Below are 19979 nucleotides of genomic sequence, written 5' to 3' on the forward strand. Positions count from 1 at the left end.
AACAGCCTTCCATTTTCATAGTCCTTAAAATGACCATTTCCCCAAACCTGTTATAGATCTGAGATACACTTGTCAGGACATCATTTTCCACTAATGTCCTGTTCTAGTTTATCAAGGTCGAAGTCAAACAGTTGTACTGCAAATCCATGTCAGGCTTAGTGCTCCATTTATCATCAGTGGTGGACTCCTCATTACTGCCCCAAAGTTACCTTTTAAGATATTCCCTTTAATTACAATTTTAATCAATTTGATTATGATATGTTAAGGCATAGATTGTTGGGCTTATGGTTTATTTGGGATTTATAGCTTCTACAAAATTTGGAAATTTTCAATCATTATTTTTCCAAGTAATTTTTTCTGTATCCTCTTCTCTCATCTCCCCACCTTGCCTGCCCATTCAGGGACTACAGCTGCATATATATTAGTCCATTTGAAGTTGTTCCATAGTTCCTTAATGCTTTCTCCTTTTTTTAAGTATCTGTTCTCTGTGTTTAATTGTGTGGTTAATTGTTTCTATTGCTGTGTCTTCAAATTCACTAATCTGTTCTTCTGCAATGTCTAATCTGCCGTTAATGCTATCAGTGTATTTTTTCAACATAGACACTGTATTTGCAGTTTTGGATGTTCTTCAGATGAACTTACCATACTCAGCATTTCTCTTAGCTTCTTGAACATATGGCCTACAGTTATAATAACAGTTGTAATGTCCTGTCTGCTAATTCTGTCATCCATGTTTTTTTCTGAATCACTTTCAATTGGTCAATTTTTTCTCTCCTTTTAATGGAACATATTTTCCTGCTTCGTTTCATGCCTCATCATTTTTATTGGACACGAGTCATTTTGAATTTTACCTGTTGTTTGCTGATTATTTTTATATTCCTATAAATATTCTTAAGATTTGTTCAGGGAAGCTGTTAACTTACTTGGAAGTAAGTCAGATCCTTTCAGAAAAAGCATTTCAGATCCTGCTTTTAAGGTTTGTTTAAATGGGACCTGTGAAGCATTTAGTATAGGGTGAGGTTTTTATCACTACTAAGGAAGCAAAACTCCACCCCCACCCCCTGTGAATTGGTTTTTTCCAGCATGCTGGTGGCACCACCTGAGCTCAGAGGAGACTGCTCCTTCTAATCCTTCCATGTAGTTCTTTCCACGGCCCAGGGGCATTTCCTCACTTGCCTGTGCAATCAGCACAAAGAGGACAGTGAGGGCCGCTCTCTGAGGGTCTCTCCTTGTACTGCTCTCTCCTCCCCATCCTCTCTGCTCTGGGAACTTTAGCTGCCTAGCCTCCTGGACTCCAGCTCCATCTCCCCAAATTAGGGATACGATGAGGCCATGCCTGAGTCCCCCCATCTTGTGCCAGGGTCTTACAGTAAGCAGGGATGCTTATGCGGCCCTCCTTTTTCGGTTTTCCACCTCTTGGGGAGTGCTGCCTTTCACTGCCCCATAGCTAATGTCATCAAGTATTTTTATTCAGTTAATGCGTATGAGTAGGTAAATCCACTCCCTGTTACTTTATCTTGTTTGGAAGTGCAAGTCTTCCCAAATCTCATTTTAGAGTCACTTCCTAGAGTCTTCCTTGGTATCAGCCATTTTAGGCCAGTTCCAGGAAACAGACTCTAACATTCTGATATTTGCATGCATGCTGCTTATCAGTGATTGTTCTCGGTAACATCTCTAAGCATTGGAAGGCAAGCGGGACTGGGCAGAGAAAGCTGGGCTGTGGTGCTGCTGTAACGGAGCTCTTCACCAGTACTGAGGGAACTCTGGAGAGAGGAGGACCTTGCAGGGTCGTCCCAATTCTGTCACCACCCTTAGCGCACTAGTGAGACGCAGGAGGCTCTCAGGGAGAAGACATGCTCTTGGGTTGAGTGAGAGAGCATCTCCGCATTCAGGAGGGAGTGCCTCTGTCCAGAGGGGGGTCTGGGCTGAGTACCGCCTCATTCACCGCGCAGGTGATTGCAACATTACACCACAGCAGGCAGGCGGGTGTGCATCCTGATAAAGGGATTTAGTAAGGTCAGGAAAACCATTGTTTCTCGCTTAAACAGCTTATCAAAATGGAAATTATTTTTCAGCTAACATCAAGAGAATGTCTTATTTCCTTATTCTTCCAACTTTTAACAATCTCTACTCAGAATTTCCTTTCAGAGATAATTAAAGCTGTAAATTAAGGTTATCCAGAATAATGAGGCTTTCTCTAGGGACAACTGGTCTCAGAGCTGCAGGAACCAAATCCTCCATAACCAGTGGGCTCTGAGACGGAACATTAGGGGACAAAACTGAACCTAAGGTACAATTTATAGTATTTTCAATGACACATATAAACATTTTTCTGTACTCTTTCTGTTTGAAGGAGGCAGTGTGGCAGAGAGCTTGGGTATTCACAGGTCTAAAGTTTAGTTATGCAAGTTGAATAAGTTCTAGAGATCTGCTGTACAACTTTGTGCCTTTAGTAATACAGTATATATTCAAAAATTTGTTAACAGGAGAGATATCATGCTACATGTTCTTATAATAATAATAATAATAATAATAATAATAATAATAATACAATACAATACAATAGTGTGTACTCTGAAGCCAGCCTGCTCACATTCACATCCTGGCCCCTCTGTCTCTGTGCTTTAGACTTTGGGTGAGCTACTATTCCTTTCTAAACCTCACTTCCTTCTCACTAAATGGATGGATTATAATGTCTCATAGGGTTGTGATCACTGAGGGAGTCAGAGACAGAATAACGTGGCTATAAAGAGCATGGGTCTGGCGCCAGACTTCCTGGGCTAGAATCCTGTCTCACCACTTACTAATTTAACCCCCCCTGTTTCCTTATTTACAAAAGTGAGATTGTAATAATAACACATTCCCCAGGTGTTTATAAGGATTACGCGAGTTAATACAGAAACAGCTTAGAAAAGTGCCAATATGTAGTAACTGCTCAATCACTATGAGCTCTGATTATTAGATGCTGAAGGGGCCTGCAAAGTTTGAACCGAATTAGGTGAAGAAGAGTAGAACAGGTCCTGGTCCAAGTGCCCTTATAGACGAGTAAGGGAAAAGCATTAGGGCAAAAGCAATAATAAAAATGAGGTAGAAGATAATAGGAGTTTTGAAAATCGGGCAAATCAAAAAAATGCTCCATGGAAAATAAAGGGGAAGGTTTCCTTTGCTGTGCAGAAGCTTTTTAATTCACTGTAGTCCCACTACTTGTTTATTTGTACTTTTGTTTCCTTTAGTTATGGGTATAAAAGTACAACATAGGGAATACAGTCAATAATACTGTAGTTCTTTTTATGTTGGCAGATAATGACTACACTTATTGGGGTGAGCATTTTATAACAGATAATTGTTGAATCACTATGCTGTACAACAGAAACCAGTATAATATTGTGCATCAACTATACTTGAAGAAAAAAGGATATGAATTTCTAAGGAAAAGTGACAATTAAAGCACAGAGCTTGAAAGGATAGTTAACCTTAATTGTAAGAAAGACATGCAAAATTTATACTTTCTCATTTGGTTGGTTAAATTCTATACAACTTCACAGTTTAAAAGATGGACAAATAATGCTCCATGGAAAATAAAGATGGGCAAAGAGGTTGCTGAGCAGGACCATCTGTATAATTTCTTACAGCTAAGGGACCAAGTGTTGGGAGCCACTCAGAGCAGTGGCTTTCAGAAACAGAAATGCTGCCTCTCCCCTGGCCCTATGTCCTGCCCAGGTCCATCTGGAACTTCCAGGTGTGGGTGGAGAAGTAGTTATCAAAGCTCACTTCCCCATTTCAGCAGATCCCCACGAAGCGCAAAGACAGAGCCCCTGTCTGTTCTGTTTGTGTAGGCATGGGGAAGTAAGGATTTCTAACCACTTCCCTATGGAGCAGGGTAACGTTACTACTGACTGCAGTCAAAATTCTTTCTCAAAAAGAATAGTTTGGAGAAAGGCTCCATTCTGGATGGCTCTAATAAACTTATAAGCTCTTTTTCTCAGCCTTTGAAGGTTATTAAACAACCAGAGAACTTGGAAATCCCTAAGTGGAGTGCCAGGGTAACCATCCAGATTTGCTGTGCAGGAGTGACTCTGAAAGTTACAGCAAGGATCCGTCAGCCTGGAGTATTGCAGAGAGCAAAGGTTGTGAAGCCAGGCTAATCTTGCTTGCCACCTGCCCCATGTCAGGCAAGTCCCTTTACCTGTGAAATAATGATAATATTAGCTGTCATTATTTGAGTGCTTATTATGATCCAAACATGACATTTGAGGTATTATTCTTCCCTTTTCACAAATGAAGAAAATGGAATTTCAGAGAGTTTAAATGATTTACCCAACTCAGCTAATAAAGAGTCAAGTCTGTCTCTAAAGCCTGTGCTCTAAGGAGCGAGCACCTCTCCCTAAGTGTGGCATGTGGCAGGAACTCAATAAATCGCAGCTCTTACTGACACTTCTAAATCATTTTGATCGTGATTACCATCTGCACCTAAGAATATGGGTTTAAAAAAAGAGAGATAGATGGAAGGCCAATTGTCCTTTTTGCACCAGCACAAATACCATCTTACGGTTTATAAAGGAATATACTTACCTCTTAGAATCATGGTCTGACGAGAGTTCAGCTTCAGAAAGAAAAATTTCATTTATGCATGCTGCATACTTAACATAATAAAGGAACAAGAACACTGGACTAGGAATTAATAAACCCTTTATATTTTTCAAATTTTTATTATCTTACTCCATTCCTTATGTTAAGTCCCTTATTTTTATCCTAATTTAATAAATGAGAAAGCAGTTTCTGGGTGGAGTAGTAATATGTGTGACTTAAACTCATGCATCTGTCTCCCTTTAATGCTTCTGGTCCAACTCCACCAACTTTCGGCAAGACGCTTCTCCGCTCTTGGTCTGGGGTTCTTCATCTCTAAAATGTAAATGGGCTATAGATCATTTGACTTCCATTTTTTCTCTAATGGTCTTCGCATCTTGCAACTATTGGCATTTTTTTTTTCAGGGATGTCTTTGACTAAAGATGAAGCATGGTTTGGTTGCTTAAATGGGTTGATTGCTTAAAATTGTGCTGTTTTTATCCAACAGTCTTTTTATATGCTTATGGCTATGTACTTGATTACTCTCATAAGATTTGGTACTAAAATAATATTTCCTCAAAGTTTGGTCCTCTGCTATCATTTTGGAGAGTTTTCTGGAAATGGCAATCCTGGGATAAGCAAGGCGGAACCCTCATGCTATCTTCGTTGTCTTCACTCACATAGGAGATGTTCGGAGGGCACTTCCTCAGTCAATAACATTTCCGATTTGGACATTATTTATAGTTGCTGTGTGACTGTCATCTAGGTAACCTCCCAATGACAATGAGATTAGGAGAGCCTGTCAAAGCAAAGGCTATTCTGAGTGGAGAGAGCTGGCTATTCATTTATCAGAGCAGATAAAGATTTGCTTGGCAGGAAACTGGTTCTCCCCCAGTGTTGGGTCTCTGAGCAATACCCAGTTCCAAAAGCAGTCGGAATTTCTTTATTTAAAGTTGGTTAATTAGTTCTAGGCTCCTGGGAGAGGTCGACTAATGATGGGGATGGTGAACTTCAGGCCTGAGCATGGTCAGATTTCTCTGAAGTGAGTTTGTGTTGCGCCAGCGCCGTATTTTGTTTTGTTTTAATGAATTTTATAGTTTTTCTAGTTGAAGCAATTCTCAGCTTCATTTATGTTTATCTGCCTGCTCCTTGAAGGCAGCTGAGCTGTCGTCTCTGAAATAGGCCCCCCCCACACTGTGCTTTCACTGCGTGCTAAACATATTGCATACATCTCATTCATCCTCAGAAGAGAATCATGAGGTAGGTATTGCCGTCTCCTGATTATAAATGAGTAAGCTGAAGTTAACAAGGAAAAATTTGCCCAAGGCAAATAAATACCACCACAGATGGGCTGAACATGAAGTGGGAGCCTTAATGTGGGTTTCCTTAGCTCTGGCCCCAGGGCCTTTCCGGATAAGTGTACTAAGGGCCACTGGATTCTATGACCTGGATTTAGTCTTTCACATGAACAACCGAGACACCACAAGTTTAATGACAGACATCGTCATTACCTTGCCTTAAGCGGCAGGTGCCATGATCTTGGCTTCCCTGCAGGGATTCCCCTGCACCCACTGTATCATTTCCGAACCCGTGTTTTTCAAGTCACTGTCAAATTCAGTGTGGCCACAATGTCTCTTTAGTTATTATTGAAGGAACTTGCTCAGCGAGAGAAGATCGGTGGAGACGGACCTCGCAAATATCCGTTTTCAAATAGCTGAAAGTTCAGGAAAGATGTCTGGGTCTTCGGTTTCCAAGGGCAGAGCCAGGCCGAGTAGGCCTGATCGGACAAGGCAAACCAGGGTCGCTCCTCAGTTCTGCTGACAAACCCACGCCGGCGGCGCCCGCGTTGTCCCCCTAAGGCACGCAAGCCCAAGGCTGCCCCCTGGCGTCGGGTAGTGCGCCCTCCGCGCTCGCGCCCTGGAGCCACCGCGCGCGAGCGGCCGGGGCTCCCCCTTGGACGCGCGCCGTCGCCTGGCAACAGCGGACGCAGAGCCGGGGACGCGGAGCCAGCCCTTGGCTCTGAGCTCGGCTGCAGCCCGGGTCCGCCTCTGCCATGACCTCCAAACAAACGAAAAAGAAAGAGGTGCATCATATCAACTCGGCGCACGGATCGGATAAGTCCAAAGAGTAAGGGACCGCTGCGTGCCGGGCCGCCGGGCCTGACTCCTTGGCCGCGCCACACGTGCTGGGGCTGCTCCCGCAGCAAACTCGCCAGCGCCGGAGGTTCGCTGGCCACCTCGCGGCTTCTCTGTCCTCCGTGGGAATCCACCCACCTCTTCCCGCAGCCCCGGTTTCCCTGCCTGGGGCTGTGCTTCTCCTGGCGCCCAGCCAGGGGTGATTTCCTCTCTGCCCCAGGGCTTGCTCCTACCTCAGGGACCTTGCACCTGCTATTGGAAAGCTCTTCCCCCCACCCTCAACCCCAATTTGCATGGTTTTCTCCCTCACCTCCTTCCGGTGTTTACCAAAAGGCCATTTTCTCATATCAGCTTCTTTGGCCAACTAGTTAAAATCACAGCCCGTGCTTTGCTGACAAAACCAAAAACTTATCTTTTCCTTTACTTCCTTATTTTTCTTCATTAGTATTTTTGCCTATTTAGCATACTACGTATTTCACCTTTAAAACAATATTTATTTATATGTTGTCCTAGTAGAACGGTAAGTTCCATGAAGGCAGGTATTTTTCTTTTTCTATTTTATGTACTATTGAATCCTTAGTAACTTGGGTGATTCCTGGGTCTTACCTAGTGGACACTGAAAAATGTTTATTTAATGAATGACAGTGGTTAAATAGGAGATTTTAACAGAGTTGCAAAAGAATTTTTGAACACACCAAAAAAGAAAAAAGCTTAGTAATGGTTATTAACCCTCACTGAAGGCTCACAACTCTTACGGAGCTTGGGGAAAATCTTTGACTTTAATGAATTTATATCCTGAAAGAGATGACATTGTTAACTCCCATATTGAAGCTGATCAAACTAGATACCACCAAACACGGTATGTGGCCTGGTTCTGTCATGGTGTATCACCGGATAAGGTACCTGATGGTAAGACGCTAACTCTTTCCTTGCCAATACTTCTCATGTCTTTTTAAGATAATGGTATTTTTAACGTGTTTATTTTTTCTAGAAAATATCTGAGTTGAATCATATCAATAAAAATATACATGTATATTTATGAAAATATGTGAGTAAAGGCAAGTATTTATACAAAGTCTAGGCTTTGCTAGAAACTACTGAGAATTAAACATCAATAATTTTGCTGTATTGTTATATAGTAGGTTGTGAAGTTCATTATAAATCAAGTCTATCTTCTAAGTTTTACTAGAATTAATCACAGATACCAAGTGAAGTCACAAAGGACAAGGTGTCACTCAGCATGGGGCCTGGGGATCAAAGTCTAACAAGGCTCCAGTGTAATTGTCATTTCAAATACACCAGTGATATTTAGAGAAAGTTTTTATATGTCATTTTACCATACCTTGTGCTTACATATCCAATAAATGCAACCAACTCTAGCATGGTCCTAGGTATGAAAATGAGGGGGAAAATCTTCATAGAGGCTTACTCTCCTAGAGCTGCCACCTAGCATGTTTGTTTATTCCCTAAAGGATGTGTCAGATTAGGGACCATGTCTAGCTTTTGCCTACCATGGTGGCTAGCACATAATAAGCATTCACCATTTGTTTATTAAATGAATTTATAGTTTAGTTTCCACACTGGTGTTTCCTTTCTTCTAACTTCACTTGATGCCCAGTTCTCTCTCTCTTTCTGATCTGGTCCAACTTTGGCACAATTCAAAAACTGAGATGTTACAACCAAGAAAGCAGAATGATCTATGTATAGTTATGACCAAACTCATAAGTAAATATGATCGAATCACCAAGAAAAAGTATGAAGGTAACTGAGCTGTCAGTTTGTACTTTAGATTAACCTATTCTCTATTTTTCTGAATCAGGAAGGATGAAATTTTTGTTATAGGAGTCACCAATTTTCTTGTGACATTGGGCATGTCATTTTTCTATTCTAACATTAAGTTTTTTTCTTCTTTTAATGAAAGGCCATTAATTAAAACTGTCCCCAGTCCAACACACTCTGTCCTTCCGTTTCTGCTTTGTTTTTCTTCAGACTGCAAACTTTCAAGACTTTTCTGATTTTTTTTAAGTCAAATGAATTCATAATAAGTGAGGGAATTTTGCAATAGTTAAATGTTTAAAACTTTGACTTGTTTTTTGAATTGAAGTTGTCATCATTTTAAAATTTCATTTTTGGGGAACAATAATTTTTATTTTCATAACAACTGTCACAAATTTAACTTATTATCAGTATCTAACAATAATTAGAAATATAAACAATTTAAATTAATCAATTTGAAAACTAATTGGAACTACAAAGATATTTTCACTAGTTAGATTCTACCTGAAGGATTCATAGCGATCCCAAGACAAAATCTGATTTTCTTGGAAGTACTAAATATAAGTCTTTGTGTAGAACATGGATAATTCAAAGGAAGGAGAAGAAGCATGTAATTTAATTATTAATAGTTATTAGAAGTATTAATGCTTACACTTTGAATGCCAAAGTATTTCAACCTTCAGTGGGCAGTTTGAGATGGGGACACAATCTGGTATTTATAGTTAACAAAATTTTCTTCCACTTCCAACAGCACATTCAAACCAAAATCAAATACACAGATAATTTATTAAAAACAAGAACTATGCAACTACCTAGACTGCTAATGATGATGAAATATCATTAGACCTCTTTCCGAGAATGAAATATATTTCATAACGCACCTTAATCTATCTTTACTGACTGAAATGCACATCTAAATTTCATAGAATTCTCCAAAAAGATCGACATATTTTTTCTATACAAAAATTTGAAAGTAGGAGTGTTATAGAACCTAATTATGAAAGCAATGTAAAATGGAAGATTAACTATCCACTGAGGATTAAGTTAGATGGGTTCATGGTTATCCACGGTCCAAGAGGCAACTGGTCAAGAGAAACCATGCAACAGTGGTTGGTAGATAATCTGTTTCTCTACCTTCAGAGGGCAGAAAATAAATTCCCCAAAAGAGCACAACATAGTAGAAAGGAACCTTTTATAGCTCCAGGTCCAGGCCCCATGGCCGCACAGAGAAAGCCAGAGGTAAGAGGAGCAAAGGAGGGAACACCACCGGATTCACACTGAGTTTTGTGGATTCCCCAGATGACCTCTGAGGACCCCAACAACTCAGGTCAAATTACACATTTAAAAGTCAGCTGCGGTAACAGAAAGTTCCCTGAAGAAGACTTGTCTTTATATTAATTTCTGAACTATTTAATAAGCACTTCTCATGTCCAAGTCACTGGTAGGTCTGGGAGGATAAGGAACTGTAGAACCTGGTACCTTCCCTCCAGGGATACGACACCTCAGGTGGCGGGGGGGACAACTAAGATTCACACAGACATTACTCGGAAACATATGGCAATACCACATTTGTCAGGGGTACTTGTTGGAAGTACTAGAAGGAACCGTGTGTTGGCCTGGGGTTAGATTAGGGAAACACGAGGTTCCTGAAATGAGGGCTGTGTGTGAGAGCTGAGGAAGGCACCTCGGTGGGAGCTGGTCCCTCATCATCTCCCTCTAACAGCCAGTCCCAGTTCTGAAGGGCACAGGCTAGAGAGATGGTTAGTGCAGGCAATGGGAATGTTTGGGGAGCAGAAAGCCGTCCGGGTTGGCTGGGGTAGAGTCTGTGCTTGACTGCTGGCCCACAAAGCATCCAGGATGGGTACGCAGCAGAGCGAGGGGGACGGACCAAGGCATTTGAACTGTCTGTAGTGGGGAAACAGATGGTTTTGAATACCAAAATGATGATTTCTGAGGTGTAATTTCACAACTTCATGGAATTCATGCTGGATTAAGAATCAGGCAGCAAGAAATGAGAGAGGTGATGGTCTGAGATAATGAGGGCATGCCTGATCCTGAGAGCTCCTGATGACAGGGAGGAATCTCTTTAAAGTAGGGTAGAGGTGTGTAGAGCACATCTGTAAGGTGACTAAGGTCAAAAGCTACAATAGTCAAATTTCTTATCTTCAGTTGCAGTGGTAGGAGGTACTGGGATGTCCAGGTGATGAGACCGGCATGTCTGAAAGGACAAGGAAAAAAAGTGTAAACACAATTCAATGACAAATTTCTAAATGCTTTGCTTTGTTTACTTCCACATTCTTTTCAGGGTCTGATACAATGTGTGCTTAATAAATGTGTGTGTAATTTACTGAGTTGAACTGGAAACCTGGCCTGGCAGCTTGGCCATAAAGCCCTCTGAGTCAGAACCAGAGAGATACTGAGAACCCACAGGGAAGAGGCCCTGTCAGTCACTGCCAGAAGGCAGAGCAACGCTTCCCACAGACTAGGGCGTTGCATAAATGTCTGTTGCATGTTTTTAAAATGTAAAAATCTCCACTGAGAACCCCTTTTAGTGAGCAGAGAAGCACTCCATTAGTCTTAGCAGGGTCTGCCGTCAGTTCTGCCTGTGATATCACCTTAATCTGTGTGTATGTTCAGTATTTCATTAAGATTCGATGTGGTTTAAGAATCATTTCTGGCAGTGAAATGTTTTTTTTAATCACTCAATTTTTAATTTGTTTAGTTTTGGAGAAGAAATGGTTTCCTCTGAATTTACTCTATAGCATGATTAGAAGAATGGAGGTTAGATTGAAAAGATTATAAATATATAAACCATGGAACTTGTACTTCACTGTTACTAAAAACATAATCAAATTATACTTTGAAGCTAATAGTATTGTGCTAATGCTTCTAGATGAGTAATATTGCCTCAGTCAAAAGTTATTATTTAGAAATATTTGACAGATTATTTAAATCAAGGAATCAAATAATCATAAACTGATAATACTAGTTAATGTGAGATAAAATGACTAAAAACTATCTAGGACAGTTTAAAAATATACTTTTGATATGATTTATATAATTTGATATAATTTGTATAATGTGAAAGACTGGGTAGAAGTATTACTAATCACTTTCATCCTTGACAAAGAAGATATGCATATTTTGTCATAAGAAGTATCAAGTAGGTGTTTTGAAATTGTATTAGCATTCCTTCCCAGGACAGGACCAGGCTAATTAATTCCAGGTTCTGGGGCTATATCACACTAGTTTGTATGGCTGAATTATCATATACTATGGTTTTAAAGTAAACAAATATATCTTGTATGGTTTTTTTGGTGGGGGGAGGCTTTCTTTTTTGCTGGTGTCATAATGAATGCTATAGTCCAAATTATAGTCCAAAAGTAATTGTTTTTATTCCATCCTTCTGATTTGATAAATATCAGAATTACATATAGGACTAGGTTAAAACAAAGTTTTAAAAGATCAGGGTGCTCTTTCTACCTCCATGTCCCTGATTTCCTCACTTCTCAGTCTTCAATTCAGGGTCCATGGTTTCCATTCACAACTCTAGAAACTCTTAAAGGCCAAGGTCAGCTCAGAGTTTCTCAGTTCTTTCATCTTCAGACTTTCTACAGCATCTGTTTCTGAGTAGTACTGCTTAGGAGGGCCTTCAGGGGGGGCTATCTGCTGAATCTGAGAGGAGGAAATATATGTAGGTTGGTTAGAAATTAATGAAAAGCTACAGGTCATCAAACCTTCTGGAAACAAAGGCAAAAGGAGAGGAGGCAGGAAGTACTGTAGACTGTTCTGCCTGCTTTTGTCCCAGGTATGAGCCAGCAAGAAACAGTGGGAGTCTAACTAGCTAAGACCAAGGTCAAAAGTGAAGGCTGTGCTGCACACATTGCCACCCGGACTCTTTCTGCATGCTATTATAATGAATGAATTAGAAATTAGAGACCAAGCCCTATGTTTACTTCACCTTGGGTCAAAGTCTAGGAGGAATTTAGGACTAGTTTGCCCCACAGACAAAGAATGAAGTTATGAGGAAATAGTTGCAGTTGTGTTAAAAAAAAAAAAAGTTAATTGCAACCTGTACAAGTTCTAGTGTGTGGGTCTTACAGACTGATTGTTACTTTTGTGGATTTTGGTTAAAGTCACTGTGGACGTGATCGCATGTAGTTGCACACCATATTTGTGCTTGCTCTTTATAAATGTCAGCTTTGCCGCTGGAAGGTGCTTGATCCTGGGAAATGGCAGAAGCATGAGATTCTGGTGGCCTGTGCACACTGGCCTGGGGCCGGAGCAGCAGGAGCAGCTGCCTCCGATTCTGTCTCCTTGATTCTCTCATCTCTCAAGAGTTCAGCTGCTTAAAGGGGAAAACGTCACTGCAGCTGCATCTCTCCCCACTTCTCCTTTCCTGGAGTTCTTTTTCCCTCTGACCTGCCCCTGCCTTTTCTTCTTCTTCTCCCCAAATGAAGTCCTTCTCTAATGTTCTTACTACCTCTTCTCTCTTGCCTCTCTTCCCTCTCTTTTGATTATCTGAAACAATCCTTCCTGATTAAAGTTGACTAATTTAGCATCTATTCCAAGTTAAGTATGTCCAAAATGGAGGTCATCATTTTCTTTCCCAAATGTATTTCCCACGTTGTTCATTTTAAAGAATCTTATTACCTTTTTTCCTTCACTTTAACTCCAAAGTTTGGTCATGTTTGACCTTTCCCTCTCCTTTGCCCATCACATCCAATTGTTTTCCATGTTCTTTTGATTTTCCCTTCTTTGCAGTAAATGAAAGTTTGCACCAGAATATCCAGAATTTCCCACCTGGCCTTAGTCGATTTACATACCAATGAATGTTTACTACTGTGGAGCCTCCAGTCTATCTGAGGTAAGGGGCGGGCGGAGAGAAACGGCCATTCTCTCCTCCCCTCCATTCCTGGTACCTAATTGGTCTGGTGCCCATTAGTCACTAGGGACCACGCATGGAATTCCTGCCCGAAGGGGCGGGCAGTGGGGGGCGCACGAACGTGCAGCTGGAGGGGATGGACAGAGCGAAGGCTGGCTGGCAAACCCAAGCAAGCTGTGGGCAATAAAAAGGCTTTCTCCCAACCTGCTCTTCCCTTTGTCCTCCTTCGGTTTCACTTGACTCATTCAGAACTTGTCTGAGGCAGGGATCCTCCTTACTCCCAGAGGCGCACCTTCAGGTTGCTTCTCCACCCTGCTTCAGCATTCATTCTCTTCCCTGCCGTCCTTTAGTTTGGGCCTTTTTAAATTCCAGGTAGAACCACTGAGAAAACATTCTAATTTCCTTGCCTCAGTCAAGGGTTTTTCTTTACTTTGCATGTAATACTGTTTGTCATCTTCTTAACATGCTATTACACTGGTAGGGTGTTCCAGCTTTGAAAAAAAAATGGAAGAAGGATTGAAAGATCAGAAGAGCAAGCTAGCCGGCTGACAGGGCCACAGCCAGCCTCAGCTCACCCCTGTCCTCTGTATCAGACAAATACAGATAGACTATTTACATTCTCCCACTTTTCCACATCTGTACCTCTTCCCATCCTCTTGTCTCCACTTACAGTTGCTTTCATTGTACGAATTTCATCTGTATCTTAAGACCTGCTTTTCTATGCAGCCATCCTTGATTTTCTAAGTTGGAAACCATTTCCCCTGCTCAGTGCTGTTAAAGCACTTTATTTTTTATTTTATTTTAATCCTTTCACTTTGCCTGTGCATTTTGGTTATTGTGTGTAGTTATTCTCATTAATTTTAAGTTACTTGAGAATGGAAACTGCATCTTATTTATCTTTGTATTTACCAAAACATAATATTATTGAAAGAAATGTATGTAAATGTTGAACTCTTAAAATTAAGTGCCCAATTAAAAAATTTTAATAAAACCAAGAGAATAAAAGGTCAACATAACAACCTGGCTTTAACTATTTTTAATTAAAATTTTTTTAAGATTGCAATTTATTTTCTTATGTATTTGATGTTTCTGAAGAGTATGGCTCCAAATGCCCATAAGCCAAATTAAGTCGATTGTATAATTCTATTCATATTCTGATTCCTCAGGATATTAACTGAGGATATACTACTTAGTAAGGCATGCTGATTGCACATTGCATAAGTAAACTGCCTCCCACTATGAATAAAATCACGTCCTTATACCAAACATCATGCTCAAAGAAAACAATGGCAAAATTCCAGATCCTCATTTCACTGAAGTTTTAATTCCTGGAGTGAAAATAATCTAATTAAAGCATATATAGGAGTGTGTGTGTAAATCAGATGTTGTTGCTGCTTTTTATTTTATTTTATTTTTGCTTAAAAATTTCTGATGACTTTGAGCCAGCTCAAGTTTCCCTTGAAGGTTTTCAACTCTTATTTTTTTATTATCATTTGTAATCTTGTCAATTGATATAAGAATTAAAAAATAATAATTTTGTCATCTTTGCAAGTCATGGGATTAAGTATTTTCAAGTTTTAAAAAAGTCATTTTATTAGTGTTTTATTAACAACAGTTATGAAATATATTTTAATACAATTATTGACTACTTTCATTATGTATAAAGATTATTTTGACTTTTTCCCAATTCCAAATTATGCAGGATATTTAATTTACCAGCAATAGGTACACATGAAAGACAGTATGTGTAGACTGAGTATATTTTATTGCACATGACTCAATAATCAAATATATCATAGAATAGAGACTTAATTATGTATCAAGATTCTAGAAACATGACATTGCTATCACTAAGCAATGTTTGGAATTTCCTTAATTTGTCTTTGGAAATTCCTGGGCCTTTTATATTTTCTTTCTTTTTAAAAAACAGGTTTATTGATGTAACCTTGACATACAGTATATTTATACATATTTTAACGATAAACTTTGATAATTTTTTTAAAATTTTATTTTGGTATCATTAATCTACAATTATTACATGAAGGACATTATGTTCACTAGGCTCCCCCCCTCACCAAGTCCCCCCCACATACCCATTCACAGTCACTGTCCATAAACATAGTAAGATGCTGTAACATCACTACTTGTCTTCTCTGTGTTGCACAGCCCTCCCCATGCCCCCCCCCCACACTATACATGTTAATTGTAATGCCCCCTTTCTTTTTTCCCACCCTTATCCCTCCCTTCCCACCCGTCCTCCCCAGTCCCTTTCCCTTTGGTAACCATTAGTCAGTTCTTGGGTTCTGTGACTCTGCTGCTGTTTTCTTCCTTCAGTTTTCTTTTGTTCCTATACTCCACATATGAGTGAAATCATTTGGTATTTGTCTTTCTCCACCCGGCTTATTTCACTGAGCATAATACCATCTAGCTCCATCCATGTTGTTGCAAATGGTAGGATCTGGTTTTTTTTTATAGCTGAGTAATAGTCCATTGTGTATATGTACCACATCTTTATCCATTCATCTACTGATGGACATTTAGGTTGCTTCCATTTCTTGGCTATTGTAAATAGTGCTGCGATAAACATAGGGGTGCATCTGTCTTTTTCAAACTGGAGTGCTGCATTCTTAGAGTAAATTCCTAAAAGTGGAATTCCTGGGTCAAATAGTATTTATATTTTGAGCATTTTGAGGAACCTCCATACTGCTTTCCACAATGGTTGAACTAATTTACATTCCCACCAGCAGTGTAGGAGGGTTCCCCTTTCTCCACAACCTCACCAACATTTGTTGTTGTTTGTCTTTTGGATGGTAGCCATCCTTACTCATGTGAGATGATATCTCATTGTGGTTTTAATTTGCATTTCTCTGATGACAAGTGATGTGGAGCATCTTTTCATGTGTCTGTTGGCCATCTGAATTTCTTCTTTAGAGAACTGTCTATTCAGCTCCCCTGCCCATTTTTTAATTGGATTATTTGCTTTTTGTTTGTTGAGGTGTGTGAGCTCTTTATATATTTTGGATGTCAACCCTTTGTCGGATCTGTCATTTATGAATATATTCTCCCATACTGTAGGATACCTTTTTGTTCTATTGATGGTGTCCTTTGCTGTACGGAAGCTTTTCAGCTTGATATAGTCCCATTTGTTCATTTTTGCTTTTGTTTCCCTTGCCTGGGGAGATATGTTCAAGAAGAGGTCACTCATGTTTATGTCTAAGAGATTTTTGCCTATATTTTTTTCTAAGAGTTTTATGGTTTCATGACTTACATTCAAGTCTTTGATCCATTTAGAATTTACTTTTGGGTATGGGGTTAGACAATGGTCCAGCTTCATTCTCCTACATGTAGCTGTCCAGTTTTGCCATCACCATCTGTTGAAGAGACTGTCATTTCCCCATTGTATGTCCATGGCCCCTTTATCGAATATTAGTTGACCATATATGTTTGGTTTAATGTTTGGAGTCTCTATTCTGTTCCATTGGTCTGTGGCTCTGTTCTTGTGCCAGTACCAAATTGTCTTGATTACTGTGGCTTTGTAGTAGAGCTTGAAGTTGGGGAGTGAGATTCCCCCCCACTTTATTCTTCCTTCTGAGGATTGTGTTGGCTATTCGGGGTCTTTGACGGTTCCATATGAATTTTTGAACTATTTGTTCCAGTTCATTGAAGAATACTGTTGGTAGTTTGATAGGGATTGCATCGAATCTGTATATTGCTTTGGGCAGGATGGCCATTTTGACAATATTAATTCTTCCTAGCTAGGAGCATGGGATGAGTTTCCATTTGTTAGTGTCCCCTTTAATTTCTCTTAAGAGTGTCTTCCAGTTTTCAGGGTATAGGTCTTTCACTTCTTTGGTTAGGTTTATTCCTAGGTATTTTATTCTTTTTGATGCTATTGTGAATGGAATTGTCTTCCTGATTTCTCTTTCTATTAGTTTATTGTTGGTGTATAGGAAAGCCACAGATTTCTGTGTGTTGATTTTGTATCCTGCAACTTTGCTGAATTCTGATGTTAGCTCTAGTAGTTTTGGAGTGGAGTCTTTAGGGTTTTTTATGTACAATATCATGTCATCTGCAAATAGTGACAGTTTAACTTCTTCTTTACCAATCTGGATTCCTTGTATTTCTTTGTTTTGTCTGATTACTGTGGCTAGGACCTCCAGTACTATGTTGAATAACAGTGGGGAGAGTGGGCATCCCTGTCTTGTTCCCGATCGCAGAGGAAAAGCTTTCAGCTTCTCGCTGTTCAGTATGATGTTGGCTGTGGGTTTATCATATATGGCCTTTATTATGTTGAGGTACTTGCCCTGTATACCCATTTTGTTGAGAGTTTTTATCATGAATGGATGTTGAATTTTATCGAATGCTTTTTCAGCATCTATGGAGATGATCATGTTGTTTTTGTCCTTCTTTTTGTTGATGTGGTGGATGATGTTGATGGATTTTCAAATGTTGTACCATCCTTGCATCCCTGGGATGAATCGCACTTGGTCATGGTACATGATCCTTTTGATGTATTTTTGAAATCGGTTTGCTTATATTTTGTTGAGTATTTTTACATCTACGTTCATCAGGGATATTGGTCTGTAATTTTCTTTTTTGGTGGAGTCTTTGCCTGGTTTTGGTATTAGGGTGATGTTGGCTTCATAAAATGAGTTGGGAGTATTCCCTCCTCTTCTATTTTTTGGAAAACTTTAAGGAGAATGGGAATTATATCTTCTCTGTAAGTCTGATTAAATTCTGAGGTGATTCCATCTGGCCTGGGTGTTTTGTTCTTGGGTAGTTTTTTGATTACTGCTTCAATTTCTTTGCTGGTAATTGGTTTGTTTAGATTTTGTGTTTCTTCCTTGATCAGTCTTGGAAGGTTTTATTTTTCTAGGAAGTTGCCCATTTCTTCTAGGTTTTCCAGGTTCTTAGCATATAGGTTTTCATAGTAGTCTCTAATAATTCTTTGTATTTCTGTTTGGTCTATCATGATGTTTCCTTCCTCATTTCTATTGCTGTTGATGTCTGTTGATTCTCTTTTTCTCTTAATAAGTCTGGGCAGAGGCTCATCTATTTTGTTTATTTTCTTGAAGTACCAGCTCCTGGTTTCTTTGATTGTTTCTACTGTTTTATTCTTCTCAGTTTTGTTCATTTCTTCTCTGATCTTTATTATGTCCCTCCTTCTGCTGACTTTAGGCCTCACTTGTTCTTCTTTTTCCAATTTTGATAATTGTGACGTTAGACTATTCATTTGGAATTGTTCTTCCTTCTTTAAATATGCCTGGATTGCTATATACTTTCCTCTTAAGACTGCTTTCGCTGCATCCCACAGAAGTTGGGGCTTTGTGTTGTTGTTTTCATTTATTTCCATATATTGCTGGATCTCCATTTTAATTTTGTTGTTGATCCATTGACTATTTAGGAGGGTGTTGTTAAGCCTCCATGTGTTTGTGAGCCTTTTTGCTTTCTTTGTACAGTTTATTTCTAGTTTTATGCCTTTGTGGTCTGAAAAGTTGGTTGGTAGGAATTCAGTCTTTTGGAATTTACTGAGGCTCTTTTTGTGGCCTAGTATGTGGTCTATTCTGGAGAATGTTTCATGTGCACTTGAGAAGAATGTGTATCCTGTTGCTTTTGGGTGTAGAGTTCTGTAGATGTTTATTAGGTCCATCTGTTCTAGTGTGTTGTTCAGTGCCTCTGTGTCCTTACTTATTTTCTGTCTGGTGGATCTATCCTTTGGAGTGAATTGTGTGTTGAAGTCTCCTAAAATGAATGCATTGCATTCTATTTCCTCCTTTAGTTCTGTTAGTATTGTTTCACATATGCTGGTGCTCCTGTATTGGGTGCATATATATTTATAATAGTTATATCCTCTTGTTGGACTGAGCCCTTTATCATTATGTAATGTCTTTCTTTATCTCTTGTTACTTTCTTTGTTTTGAAGTCTATTTTGTCTGATACTAGTACTGCAATACCTGCTTTTTTCTCCCTATTGTTTGCATGAAATATCTTTTTCCATCCCTGACTTTTAGTCTGTGTATGTCTTTGGGTTTGAGGTGAGTCTCTTGTAAGCAGCATATAAATGGGTCTTGTTTTTTTTATCCATTCAGTGACTCTATGTCTTTTGATTGGTGCATTAGTCTATTTCCATTTAGGGTCATTATCGATCGGTATGTACTTAATGCCACTTCAGGCTTTAGATTCGTGGTTACCAAAGGGTCCAGGTTACTTTCCTTACTATCTAAGAGTCTAACTTAACTCACTTAGTATCACGATCTAATGGTTCTTTTCTATTTCTCCTTTTTCTTCCTCCTTCATTCTTTATGTATTAGGTTTCAAATTATGTACTTTTTGTCTATCCCTTGATTGACTTTTAGGATAGTTAATTTAATTTTGCATTTGCTTCATAATTAGCTGTTCTACTTTCTTTACTGTGGTTTCATTACATCTGGTCACAGCTATTCAGCCTTAAGAACACTTCCATCTATAGCAGTCCATCCAAAATAGACTGTATAGATGGTTTATGGGAGGTAAATTCTCTAAGCTTTTGCTTATCTGAAAATTGTTTAATCACTCCTTCAAATTTAAATGATAATCTTGCTGGATAAAGTAATCCTGGTTCCAGGCCATTCTGTTT

General features: G+C 39.4%; 1 protein-coding gene across 4 annotated transcripts in view; it reads left to right on the forward strand.

Annotated features, from left to right (window-relative positions):
* The window catches only part of ADGB (androglobin), a 192788-nt gene that overhangs the window by 24938 nt on the left and 147871 nt on the right, over window positions 1-19979 (forward strand). Inside the window, exon 4 of one of the 4 annotated variants that reach the window (XM_073219725.1) lies at window positions 3987-6694. The exons of the other annotated variants lie outside the window; for them this stretch is intronic. Coding sequence (XP_073075826.1) covers window positions 6621-6694 — 74 coding nt within the window. The 5' untranslated portion in view covers window positions 3987-6620. The remainder of the gene's footprint in view (window positions 1-3986; window positions 6695-19979) is intronic. 4 annotated transcript variants of the gene reach the window in all.

This window comes from Manis javanica, chromosome 13 (genome assembly GCF_040802235.1).
Source record: "Manis javanica isolate MJ-LG chromosome 13, MJ_LKY, whole genome shotgun sequence".
Lineage (NCBI taxonomy): Eukaryota > Metazoa > Chordata > Mammalia > Pholidota > Manidae > Manis > Manis javanica.